Source organism: Lonchura striata, chromosome 2 (genome assembly GCF_050655825.1).
Source record: "Lonchura striata isolate lonStrDom1 chromosome 2, ASM5065582v1, whole genome shotgun sequence".
In the NCBI taxonomy this organism is placed as follows: domain Eukaryota; kingdom Metazoa; phylum Chordata; class Aves; order Passeriformes; family Estrildidae; genus Lonchura; species Lonchura striata.
This window is the reverse complement of record NC_140704.1, coordinates 133620112-133634146: the sequence shown is the minus strand read 5'-3', so window position 1 is coordinate 133634146 and position 14035 is coordinate 133620112. Positions and strand designations below refer to the sequence as shown.

At 45.5% G+C, this 14035-nt stretch overlaps 1 protein-coding gene across 1 annotated transcript in view; it reads right to left on the bottom strand.

Annotated features, from left to right (window-relative positions):
* LOC110477470 (neural-cadherin) overlaps positions 1 to 14035 on the bottom strand; it is a 54589-nt gene extending 40554 nt beyond the window's left edge. Inside the window, exons 1-2 of the mRNA XM_085572359.1 lie at positions 13012 to 14035; positions 114 to 308 (exon numbers count right to left, since the gene is read on the bottom strand). Coding sequence (XP_085428485.1) covers positions 114 to 308; positions 13012 to 14035 — 1219 coding nt within the window. The remainder of the gene's footprint in view (positions 1 to 113; positions 309 to 13011) is intronic.

The window sequence follows — 14035 nt, the reverse complement described above, 5'->3', positions numbered from 1 at the left end:
TTTAAGGATTCCCCAAGGCAAAAATCTACCCACGAAATAACAAAATGGGAACTTGGTAAGAAACATCTGCAACTAAACAGGATTTCACCCCTTTTTTTTCAGACTAGCCCTACCTGCAATGAGCGTGTAAGTAATGCCAGCAGTGGTGTTTTCATGGCTGCTGCAATGTGCCACGAGCTGGTAGGTGAGAGTGCCTTTGCGTGCATCGGGGTCGACACGCGCCAGGTACGGGTATGGGTACATGGCCCAGGATAGAAGCTCCTCTTCTGGGGCAAGGAGAGTCACGTGGCAGAGGTACCAGTCATCATCTGCAAAAGACACATGGATTTCTAGACAGCTTGGTCACCAACTTAATGTTAAGATCTTATCCATTAGTATCTGTAACAAACTGAGAAGGAAGCTTCCACTGCAAAGGGCATGTAGAGATTTAATCACAGTATTTTTTACCTCTAGGGAGACCTATATTCAAGCCTTTTTAATTCACAGCAAGTCACTAACAGACGCTAAAGGTGTATATAAGCTTCTTGAAGAATTTTTCCTAAGCGTATTTGTGTTCTAGAAGTGGCCTTAAGATTCGACTTCAAATTAAAACAAATGTATTATTGAATGTAGAGAATAAAGCTGAATAAAAAGAGAAACTAAATGTAGAAAGGGGGGTGTGTAGAAAGATAAATAGGAGAAACATGTTTTTCTGCTTGTTAAAATATGATCACATACTTCAACAAACTGCACTGAGGTTGCAGGTCTGTTAAGGGCTACACCACTACAAAATGAACATCCACTCAGGTGTATGCGTGTCTCATATGGGAAACCCTTCAACTCTGCCTTCAAGAAGGCCATTTCACACAGGGTGGAAGAAGGCAGGAGCACATAGTCAAAAGCAGCACCAAAGGCAAGAAGTAAGCCAGAAATTCCAAACAATTTTAAGTGTATGTCTCAGGGATGTGATACAAAATAAAAGGTTACCCACAGATAGGCATTTCCTGACACACCAGGCCTGTAGTTACAAGCAGCCTTACCCTGCAGTAAAAATACATACTAGACAAATTTCCCAGAGATAATAATTTCCAGGAAGGAAAAAACTTAACTGAACTTTTGTGTGGTTTTAAAGTATTTAAAATAATTTAAGATGTGGTTTCCTTAGTCTTCTTAGATTAGACGGTTTCTGGTTTTCTCATGTACCAGCACTGCATACAGGAGAACATTGGTTCACATTTTTTCCCCCTCTGTATTGCTGTGTAGAACAAGGCACAACCCACAGCATGAGGTAGTAACTCATAAGAGCAGCTGGAGCAGTCACTATTTTATCTATAGCCAAGGAGGCTTGACAAATACCTGTTCTAATTCAGCCAGTTACAGACAGTGCTATTTTGCTAGTAAAGGAATGAAAACTTGTAGGCATGAGCATTTAAAGATATTTTTGTTCATTTATTGGTCTAACTCAGGCAGTTCTAATTTCTGTAGAGATTGAATATGTAGTCAAGTATTTTTCCCATTTAATGAAACCTGGAGTATGATTCAAAAATTTGTAATTATACAATTAATATTAATATTGCTCCATGTAGGTGATCCAATTGTTAACCACCAATAATGAGGTCCTAATCCTGCTGCAGGTATTGTAAAACCCACTAAAAGTCAACAGTAAAACAGAGATTTATGTTTTAAAAAAGACAGACAAGGGAACAAATTTCATTGAGTTCAGGACAGCATGTTAGGATAAATATTTGTGTTGCTCGAATTAATCATAATTCTTCATAACACTTCACCTTCCCTCTCTATGAAAGGTGTATTTAAATAGAAACATAGATGAATTTAGGTTAGAAAATACTCTAAGATCATAAAGTCCAACCATTAACCTGGTACTGCCAACTTCACACCTAAACCTGAGACTCACCATCCCTGGAAATGTAGAAAAAGCATGTGGACATAGCACTTGAGGACATGATTTAATGGTGAACATGGTGCTGGTGTTAGGTTGACAGTCAGACTTGATAATTTTAAAGGTCTTTTCGAACTTTAAGAATTCTACAATTCCATGAAACCATGTCCCTAAATGCCACATGTCTTTCAAATACCACCAGGGAAGGTGACTCAACCACTTCTCTGGACAGCCTATTCTAATGCTTGGCAACCCTTTCTGTGAGAAATTTTTTCTCAAATATCAAATTTAACCCTTCCCTGGCACAACTTGGGGCCATTTCCTCTCTTGTTATCACTTGTTATAGGGGAGAGGAGCCACTCCTGGCTGCAGCCCTTTCAGGCAGCTGCAGAGAGCAGTAAGGTCACCCCCGAGCTCCTTTTCTCCAGGCTAAACACGCCCGGCTCCCTCAGCCGCTCCTCACAGCACCTGTGCTCCACACCCTTCCCCAGCTCCGTTGTCCTTCTCTGGATGTGCTCCAGCCCCTCAGTGTCCTTGTGGCAGGGGCCCAGAGCTGGACACAGCACTCGAGGCGTGGCCCCGGCAGTGCCCAGCACAGAGAGACAATCCCTGCCTGCTCCTGCTGGCCACACCATTGCTGATACAGGCCGGGGTGCCGCTGGCCTTCCTGGACACCTGGACACGTGCTGGCTCATGCTCAGCCCTCGCTGAACCTTGGTAAAGTTGTGACACTTAGCAGAGCCTCAGACCACAGACTCACGGGATGGGTGAGGGTGGCAGGACCTCTGGAGGTCACTTGGTCCAAGCGCTCTGCTCAAGCCGGGCTACCCAGAGCTGGCTGCTCAGAGAAACGTCCACAAGGCTTTTGAATATGTCCAAGGAGGGACATCCAAAACCTCCCTGGGCAATCCAGTGAACTGAAGTTCTAGGGTCTGGATTTCAAGAAAGACATGGACCAGCTGGCAAGTGTCTAGAGAAAAGCCAAGAGCATAACCAGAAAGAATGCCCCTGAAGAGAGGTGAAAAGACCTGGAGATTTTCAGGAGACTGCAAGAGACATGCAAACAGTGATATAAGGACTAAGGTATGAAGTCAGTCAGCTGTTCTGTAACCTGAAAACCAAAAAATAACTAACTCTCATTCCAAAGGAAAATACTGGCAATTGGCTGTTGGGCATGTTTTTAATTATAAGGACAATGGAGCCCTTGATAGTGGCCAGAGAGGTGAGACAATATCCACCACTGAGATCTTTAAGACCTGAGTAGACAAATATCTGCTGGCAATTGCTTTGTTGTGACAAAACTTGCCTCTAGGCAGGGGCATGGAACCAGCAAGACTGTTAAATCCTTTCCATCACACATTAATTTCCCTGCCCTTCAGCTTTTGCATCTCATTGATTTTTGAGGCATATATGTCCACATGTCACTCATTCCCCTGCAGCTTCAAGGAACTTCTAACATAAACATACTTTGGACTTTGTGTTTTATCTTTGCTGTTTGCTTAACGGTAAGAAGTGAGAAAGGGAATGAATGGCAGTCTAGAAACATCCAGCATCACACATGAAAGAAAAACGGGATGAAGCCAAACCTGGAGGGCTGTAGTACAGCAGCAGGGGTACTAAACTTCAGCTATAGAGTGGAATATCTTTCTGCAGCTGAGACCTGGCTCACTCATTCAGGCCCTCAGCATTTATTTCAGATTTTCAGACTTGAAGGTATTTTCTCCATGCAAGTAAACAAAATTTAAATTGAAGCAACATGCAAGAATGCTGACAAAACAGTCCAGGTTATATCTATATAGATCAGAGCTCTAATTCTAGCAAGGCATAAATGGAAGAAAATGTAGTTACAAAGAGCAGATTTTATCAATTCAAATCCAAAACCCTTAAAAAGCACTGTTGAACTGGAGACTAACAGGAGGTCAGTCAAACACCACTGATTTCCACTATCATCCAGAAAGAGCTGTTCAGAAGCAGCACTATGAGTAGGGACATTTATGTTCCAGTCGCTCCCCTTTGCACACACACCAGGTGTGAGAAACTCAAAGATTTTAACAAGCTACAGACACATGGCAATCAGATACTGTGTAAAATTATCACACTGTCTTGAAATAAGTCAGTGAAACAAAACCAGCCTTGACAAAGTATAGTTTTCCCCCAGGAATGCATTGGGTTTTCAACTTTCATAGCTGCAAAGGCATTAACAGATCAGGCCTCTGAAATCAATAGTGGCTTATTTTGTTCCTGACACAACCACAGCATCCTATAAAATCAAAATGCAACATCACCCAGTGATGTTGCAGTTCACCCAGTTTTGTCAATATGAATTATGCACTGCAAGGAAGGAAATAATCAGGAAACCAGACTATCAACAGCATAGTCCGGCCTCTGCACCACACATTGGAAAGAGTCTTGGTAAGATCAGTCTGGAAGGGAATATTAAGGAGTGCTGATTTTCCTGGAGATACTGGTTTATCCCCAAGGCTTCACCTTCAGCTTTACCTCCTGCTTACGTCTAAAAAATACGTAAACAAAAGGGTCATCAATCAATCACCAGTTAAGAGCATGTTAAATAAAAATGTTAGGATATATCAAGTGCAACAGTGGGAGGAATGAAGAGATGCTAAGTTTGTGTCTTGGAGAGCTAAACACTCTTCAGCAGATCAGAACACATACACCCACACCTTCCTTGGACAATAATATGAAAGCAAATAAAGAACTGGAAAGGGTTTTGAAACTGCAAGTGGCTATTCTTACAGGCCTGTATCACTTTCACTTCTTTGATAACTTAATTTTCTTGCTGGAAAATTAAAAACTAAAAAATGTGCATTAAAAATTGTAGTTTATGTTTCATTTTCATCCCCTCAGGCAAAAAGAATCCTTTGAATTGAAAAGAGAGAGTGTGGTATGTGAAGAAGTTTCTGAAGTACCCAGCCTGAAATAGAACACCTAGGTGGGATGCCTAGAAAGCTCCTCATTGTGCTGACAGTCCACACCACTAGTCCTTAGTGGAGGGCAAGACATCAGGAGCTTCGGCTCATTATTGAACCACAGGCAGGGAATCTACACCCAAGAGATGGCTAAATGCTAAAACCTCCTTGACATCTTCAGAACCATAGGCATAATCTGCTTGGGGATATTTAAAATTAACCCAAAATTTCTTGTGGCAGTACTTGATCTTTAACCAGAGTTCATCATCACGTTCAAAAATCCTTTTTTTTCTGCATTTTAATGACACCATTAGTAATATTTACACAGTCATGCTGTCCACTATACCATTTTCTCCTGCCCAAGGGGCTTTTGAATCTGGTGGTAAATAATTCCTACAAGCTTGAACATCAGCAGCTGGGCAGAAGATGAGCACCCCAAATGAAGGTATTCACTGAGGCAAAGGAGAAGAGAAAGCAGCTTTAACTTGGTCTTGAGGACTACTCCAGTCAGCAGCACCTGTGGTGCTCCTGCCTCTGCCCCAGCTACAGCATGGGGCACCCCCGCTGGGAGAAGTGCAGGGGCATCAAAAAGCTCTTTCAGTGGGGACAGCCTTCACGACACAGATCTCCCCTTCAAAAATGAAGGCTTAGATTTGTGAATATCCTTTTCCCAACTCCTTTAAGAAAGGTTGTATGAGAGCACCTTTAGTCCAGCTAGTCTGCTGTCATGAACATGATGGGTCAGCTCCACCTCAAACATTGATGAGAGATTCCTGAGTGTGATGCCGTCGTTAATTAACAAATTTGGTGTCTCACAAATACTCCCAAGGTTTGGGTACAATGCCCAGGAGTATCATATTCCTTTGCAACATACTGGGGCACTGACGGGACTCATGCTGGACCAAGTAGTGAGTACTGTGTCCTGAAGGCAAGGTAACATCCTCACCATCACTTATGGAAACCAGCCTCTTTATTCCCTTGGAAGTCCACAAACCACTGCAGCAGCTTGGGGACAAAGAGCCCACAGCCACAGCACCTCTGGGCAATGTGACTGTACCAACTGCCTCAGCTAAACCTTTGCTATTTCAATTTTCTCTCCTCAGTTAACCACAACCAGCAAGCTTGAAAGAGCAGCCTGCAGAGCTAATTTTGCATTATATCTATTACATATTCCTTAATATACACCAGCACTGGGACACATTTTCTATGTAAATACACCCTCACCCAGTTTAGGAGGCAAGGTCTTGCTTTTCTCAATATTACCTCTGGACTCCCCCAGTGGGACCATCAAGCTAAAAGGCAGCTGCCAGTGCCACCGCACACATGGACAGCAAAGAAAAATCTTCAGCCCATTTTTCACTTTCTGTGTGAATGCACAGCTACAGTGGGTACCTCCATCACATGGGGTGTCTGAGAACCATGGCATTTGTCAGGCAGCAGAGATTATTTCCACAGGCAGATGACTATACCACAGGAAAATCTTCTACCACAGGCAGTTATAGGAACAGGACTCCAAAATCCATCGTATTTTTACCGCTATCACATCATCTTGCCTGTGGTGTCCTCCTCTAGTTTTTAAAATCTATTTAAATTTCGTGTTGTCTGTTTCCATAGGAAAGCTCTGATGCACTCTCAGACCTGTAATTAGAGAAGCATTTCTGCCTCAAATCTACTGTATCTGCCAACAGCTGCTCCTTATCACACAATCAGGAGAATTACAAACACAGCACCACAAGAAGGTAGGAGGTACAACAATTTATAGAATTTCTATATATTTCCAAAGCTTCCATATGGCAGAATTCCACATAAAACAAGTTTTTATTACAGTTTGCCATGTTAACAGCTGACTAATCCTCAATAAAAATGTTATTAAATACTATACAAAAATAATTATTTAGAGGCACATCAGCTGATGAGGAAGTCAGATCACACCAATGTAGTAGGGATACATGAGGAGTCAACAACACAGAGAGCATTTGGGGGAATTTTTATGCTTTTCAAAGAAGCAAAGTGCAGTAAGACAACTACAATCATGTCTTCTTGTCATCCTACCCAGCATAGCACTTGCTCTTCCTCATTAAAGTGGAATTTATTAGGTTTAAAGTATTTTTGTGGGACAAAAAAAAAATTGTTCCTGAGAGGCTGTAGCAGAGTCTGATTCCTTCCGACTCTGCTTAGGAATCACTTTGCTTTGATGTGCAGTCTTCCTGTGGAAAAACTACAGGCATTCACCAATTGTCCTTTAATATAATTAAGTCTCTTCTCCCTGAAGGTTGCTCAAATGTTTTTTAAAATAAATAGTTGCTTGCTGAGGCATCGTGCAGTAAGAGCTGTTCCTATTACCATACTTAGAGTCTATTAACTTCTTTCCAAACTCTTCAAAAGTTAATGTCACCAGCAAAATACAATCATTTTAGGACAGCAAATGTGTTTGATATGTACAAAAAGATGCCAAAAACCATTGCAGCCATATTAACTTTACCAGTTTAACACCCCTGGATGCAGCTGTGAGCAGCAGCTCAGATCCAGCAGCACGTGCCCCTCTGGTGAAGCAGCACTGAGAGGTGTGTTGGGAGCAGCAGCCTCCAAAGGAGCTGTCTGCTGGCTGTGCTGCTCTGCCCTAAGAAATGAAAAGGTGAAGTTACTAGTTTACCTTCCACTTCTCCTTAGATACTAGATTTCTAAACTAGATTTCTTTCTTATATACGAGATCTTCTTCCACAGGCATGGCCTTGGCACTTGGCCTCTCTCTCACAAATCAGTGTCTGTGCCATACACAGGGTTCGCTTTCTCAGGCACCCATAGGAACCAATGGCTCCTTTGTTGTCATCAAGCACTGCTTTTAGGGCATTCCATCAGCAACATTCACGGCAGGAGCAGAATTCCAATTCTTTTCTGTCAGCCTGTTTCCTCATGTTAGCTTTTATAGACTTTTCTTAAACTTTCTGCTTTACTTTTTCTTACATTTTGGGCAGTTTCCACCAGCAAACTTCAGTGCTCAAACTGTTGAGCTCTGCACCAGCCAAGGTCGAGGGCTGCAGCAAGGAGCCCCTAAAGCCTGCCCTGAAGCAGCAGCTGCTGAATGGGCAGGACACAGCTTTCCAAGCCCATCGGAGATGCACTAACAAGTTCAATTCCACTTCAGTCATAGACCCAAAAGAGAAGACATTGTGCACATCTGCCACTGGGAGCCAATATGATGAGCAGAGTGCCTGTGCAAACACGGTATGAGTGGATTTTGGGTCTCCCATGAGTAAGGCAGGTGTGCAGAGGCAGCCCCAGGTCGGCTGGCTCCTGCCAGTAAGCAAAAATCAAACCTTGCTGCGCACTGCACATTGCTGCTGGAGTGAGACAGCACCAGGAGCATGCAGGGGTGTTTCTGGCATGGTACAGCTTTGATCTGGGTCTAAAACCAGATTTTTAAATGCCTTCCTGCTGTTGAAATGTAATGAAAACTCAGAAATACTAAATCATAGTCTGTATAAAAGGATTCAAGATACTAATCTTAAGAATAAAGGATTGAATGTTCTATTTTTAAGGTCTCGCACTGCTTTTCTCTCAAACTTGTTACGATAGAGGTTTTCTTATACTTTAAATAGTTTGTGTAACTTACCAAGAATACTTGTAATATAAGCTTTACATTTACCTCTACAGTTTTAAGCTTTTTGTAGGCTTCTCAAAATGTCTGACTTTGTCACACATTTTTAAGACTAAATTATTACCTCTGGAACATTATATATGTTTACTTTTTTTTCATAGCAAAGTTTTTTCAAAGATATTTACAGACATGTAATGTAATAACCTTCATCCCAGAGCTTGCTCTTTCATCCAGTGATCCCTGCCATTAAATGGTTTCACGGGTTAAGTGAAGCAAGCTTTTCCTGTCGGTACCTGAATTTGGAGGCACACTAATGAAATCCACAGATGGATTTAATCAGTCAGATACCAGGAGGAAATACTCCCCGCACCCCCAGAAAAAAAAAAAAAAAAAAAAAAAAAAAAGAGCAGCATATAATGTGACCTCAATACCTGATCAAGTCAAGTTTCTGTTTCTGGAGTGAGACTTATTTTCTGGAGTGAGACTTATTTTCTAAAAATGGCAGAAGGTGCCAGGAAGAAGTGGGACTGTTAAAAAAAAAAAAAAAAACAGAAAACAAACCAGTAAAAAGAAAAAAGACAAAAACCCCAAACCTAAGCTATATCTTGATTTGAATTCATGGCCAGCAACATATGTCAATTACTTGTTAGCTTTTAGAAAAGCTGTATTACATGGATTGAAAGGTTTCCCTTCACAGTAGGTATCCTGATGGAAGTTTCTCAAGAAAGTATAAGGGACTCAAATCACATATTCTTTCCATGTGCAGTCTAGGTTGTATTTACAGGAATGTCAGGATCTGACAGATGTGTCCTTAAAATGCAGTTTGCTTCCAGTTAGTCACAAGAGTTCAACACTGATCATATTCTACCATAGGACACTGTACTTATAACTGTATTATGCTACAGCCTCCTCAGTAATATGTAAGATCTTTCTCCTTGGAATTCACTTACAGTAGTAAACAGTTGTTATCCCACCTGAAAGAGAACAGGGAATGACATATCCATCTCACCTCCAAAACCAGGAGAATACTGAACAGCCTTGCAAATGTTTACTCACTTCAGTCTAAAACTCCCTGCTGGTTCACCCCCTTCTGATGTCTTGAGGCATCCCAGAGTTAAAGGGTTGCCAACACCGACCCTTTAACCCTTCAGTGCACTGCAGACACATGGGAGGGGAAGAGATTTGTCTTGCCAAGCTGTCAAACAAAATTGCCCTCTGTAATGGAGTGACTTACATAGTTGTTTTCAGTAGATAGCATGTGGAGTGCATCTGCAGTGTGACTGCATGCAGGGACATGGACATCTTCCACTGGGTCCCACTATTCCAAGCCAAGACAGTGTGCACTCTGTAAGCCCTTTGCAACAGGCTTTTAAGTTTAAAGAAACAAAAACCAAAACCAAACAAACAAAAAATCCAAAGCCAGACCATAAAGACAAAACAAAACAAACCACAAAAAAAGCCCCCAAACCAAACCAAAGAGAGAGCTAAAAGTCTTCTAGAGTTGGAGAACAGGGGTAAGAAATTGCTTTTTTGAAGCATGATAGACAAAGTCCCAAATGTCAAGCTTCTACACAGTGTGCATCAGAGAGGGCAGCTGAGGGGGCAGAAGAGGAAACAGCAACTGCACGTCCCACCCTGTGTAAGTTGGTATGAGAAGGGTGAAAACATGTGTAAGTACTTGTAGGTGTGCATGAACAGAGGCAGACATGGAAGAGAAAGAGAGCTCCAACTCTTCCTCACCATCCCCAGCCCTTCCATGCTCTGGCCACACGCTGTTCCAATGGTGCAGTCAATGTTTCCAGGATGGGAACCGTCCCAAAAGAAAATCTGAATGAGAAATGTTGGGTCTGCAACTCATACCTTTGTATTGACGCCTTAGGTTTTAGCTTTCATATTTTTCAGATTCTGTACTGCTTTAGTGTATAACTCTGAACTTAATATAAAGTGTTAACAAGTTTAGTTAGACAAAACAGTCCTTTTCCAGCCTGAGAACCAAGGACATCATTGCAGCTTCAGCCCCAAAAAGTGTAAACAACGACGAATTGAAGAAAGCAATCTGGAAAAACTTCTTGTTTTAACTCCAGATTGAATCCATAGCCATCCTTGCACATAGCCCAGAACAGCAAAGCTTTGACAGACAGATGGAGGCTGCCAGATTCCTAAAGAAGATGCAAACTGCTCTTTACTGTGTAGGTAAATAAGACAAGCCACAGAACTTGCACCAACATCTTTACGATGCACAGTCCACGTACCACGTGTATATTCAATGGGACAACAGCTGTGTTTTCACAGTGCCTGCTACAGGGTCCCCACAAAACAGATGGCAGCCCCCTCCCTATCACTGCTGTGTTTGCTACTGAGCAACTCGGAAGATTCAGAAGGTTATTGTACTCTGTGCTCAGTTTATTTCAGTATTTCAACTGCACACAGAAATACCTTGTCTTCCCAGGGACACTGTTGGAGGAAACAGTGCTCTAAGTTACTGTTTGATGTACTGTTTAATTTTTTTAAAGATTATTTTTTTCAAAGCTGTTCTTTTCTTGAAAAAAAAAAAGGCAAATGCATTCAAACCCTAAGACACATGCTTCCCTGGAGAAGGGGCACCTGTGAAATGCCTAAGTCCATTAAAGTCTTTTACATAAGAGAGAGCAATTAATAAAGGTCTGATAGCTTTGGTTTTCAATTAAAGAGGTTATTAAAAGTTTGGCACATGTTCCATAATATTGATTGCTTTGTGAGTGATTTTTAATTACATTTAGTAAGAGACATGAGGAGAAATGAGGAGCAGAGCAAAGTCAATTCTGTTTGACTTTTGACAGTCCACCAGATCTCTTCAGATAGAAAAAAATGGATGGTTGCATCCTTTCACCATTTCACCATACTGTTGTAAAATAAGCAGACAGAAAAATATCCCAAGTTTGTTGCTGTACAAAGATATGAGAGAGTTTTGATTTTCAAAGTAGCTTAAAGGAGTGCCTAAATGACCTTGTCCCACTTGATCATTGAATTCCTTTCTCCCTGAGGCTCATCTGTTGTCAATACATTATTAGCGCACAGACAGCGGTAAAAACATGCTGTGCACCACCAGATTGTAAAGGACAACACACTCATATGCTGAACACTGTTCACAAGGTTATTTGCTTTCATTGTAAATTAGCAAGACAGTCAAGCTGTGCATCCCCTTTCCAGCTCCATCTTTAGCTTAAATGAGAAGTTCTACTTTAAACATCAGGTGATTTGTTTAAAGTTAGTAGCTGGAAATACTGTGCAGAGTTTTTCTAATGTTAAATGTTTGCACAACACATCCCATTCCTGCCAAGGTAAGTTGCTCAGGCAGGCAGCTCTGGACTCCCAGATTGCACACAGCAGTCTGGTAAAAATCACAGCCCCCAGCATGCTTCAACACATTTGTTTTCCTCTCAGCTCTATGTTTCACATTTCCTGACTGTAAAATTCATTGATGTAAATTGGTAAATATTCCCTCTTTTAGTTGCAAGCATTGAAGAAAAAAGACAAACAATACTAAACAAACCCAAGCAAATTATAACCAGTTACATCATTAGTGACCTGAGCTGCACTTACAAATGCGCTCTAAATCTTACTCTAAGATGAATGGAATGGAAAGGGAAAGGGAAAGGGGGAAAGGGAAAGGGAAAGGGAAAGGGAAAGGGAAAGGGAAAGGGAAAGGGAAAGGATGGCTCTTGCAACCATAACACACCTCAAGCTTAATGTGGTTTAAGAACTTTATCAAGTCTAACCATTCTCTTTGCTGTCTTATTAGGAAAATCATACACAACAGTGTATGAGCTCTTGACATGGTATAATTATATATAATCTCCATTTAGTTCTCCACACCAACTCCTAGGATTCCTGATCCAGATTTTTTTTTCTTTTCCTTGCGCTAGGCTCGTTGACATCTATTTTGTAACGAGTCCTTTCCCTTCCCGTGCGCAGCTCTGCCAGTGCCGTGGCTGAATCCCAGCATCACTGGGGGCGGCTCAGGGAGCCGGCGCAGCGGGATCCCCCAGCGCGGTGGGCTGCAGCTGCAGGTCTGTAAGTGCCCACACCCAGGACAGCGTCGCCCCTTCCCAGCTCCTTCCAGCAGGACCAGAGCGACAGGAGAGGCTCCCTGCTGGCTGCCCCCACTATGAGACAAGCTATCTATTGTGCCGTGGCCCTTTCTTTACCGGGTCCTAATTGCATTACAACCCCCGAGCAGAGACCTCCGTCCCCACAAAAGTGAGCCTACTGTGACAACAATTCCTTACAAGACAACATAACCAAAACACCATTCCCTACATTTTCAGCTGCTCTTTCAAAGCCCGTAGGCAGAAGTTCTGCGGGCGGTACCGGGGAAGAGCCGGCACATTCCCACACCCCCACCGAGCTCCCGCAGGCACCTGCGGCTCTCCGCACCCCACGGAGAGCAGCATCGCCGCGGCTTCATCTCCTCGAATGGCAAATGCCCGACACGGCCGTGCCAGGAAGGAGGCAGCCCTTCATGCCCAGCCGTTCCTTCTGCGGCCGTCCCGACCCACTCGGGGCAGCACCGCGGAGAGAACCGACCCCATCCCGGCCACTCTCCCCGTCCCCTCCCGGACCGCTACCTCCTCCGCCGCCGCGGTGCACCTTGACCAGCACCTCCGCCCGGCCGCCCGCTGGCAGCTCCCGCCGCAGGTAGAGCCGCCCCGACGTCCTGTCGACCGCCACGGGGGTGGCACCGGGAGAGGCCAGCTCGAACCACCCGCCCGCCGCCCGGTCTCGGCTCCTCGGGACGGTGAAGACGGTGTCGCCCGCCCGCGCCCCGGCGGGCAGGCGGGCGGTGTAGCGCCGGGCACCGGGCCGCGGCGGCCGCTCGGGCGGCGGCTGCAGCGAGCGCGGCTCCCGCCGCCGCCCCGCGCCGCCCGCCGCCCGCCCGCGCACGGCCAGGCGCAGGCACCGCGCGGGGCTGCGCAGCGGCCGCGGCCGCCCGTGGTCCAGAGCCGCCACGCAGAGGCGCAGCCGGCGCAGCCCCAGCAGCGAGCCCACGGTCAGCACCTGCCCGCTGCGGGGCACCACGAACAGCCGGCGGCTGCCGGCGCCCGGCGGCCAGGGCCGGTAGGTGAGGCGCGCGTTGGCGCCCTCGTCGCCGTCCGAGGCGCGGAGCCGGGCCACCTCCGTGCCCAGCGGGACCAGCTCGTCCACCTCCAGCGGCCTCGCCGGCGGCAGCCGCGGCCGGTGGTCGTTCCGGTCCAGGACCCGGACCCGCAGCAGCGCCTCCCGGGGGGACCGTCCCGCCCGCCGCCGCAGCCGGAGCCCGTACTCGGCCTGCGTCTCCCGGTCCAGCGGCTCGGCGGTGCGGAGAAGCAGCAGCCCCCCGCCGCCGGCCGGCCGCCGCTGCAGGGAGAAGCGGGAGGCGCCGTCGCCTTCCAGCGCCCAGTCCCCGGCCGGCTCCCCGGGGCCCAGCAGCCTCCGCAGCGGCACCCGCAAACCCCGCACCCGCGTCCCCGCCGGGCTGTTCTCGGGCACCTGCCCGGAGAAGCGCAGCAGGCGGGGGGAGCCACCGCAGCCCGGCCCCGCCGCCCCGCCGAGCAGCGGCAGCAGCAGCAGGACCGGGAGCAGCCCGCGGCCGCTCCGCCGCGCCCTGCGCAT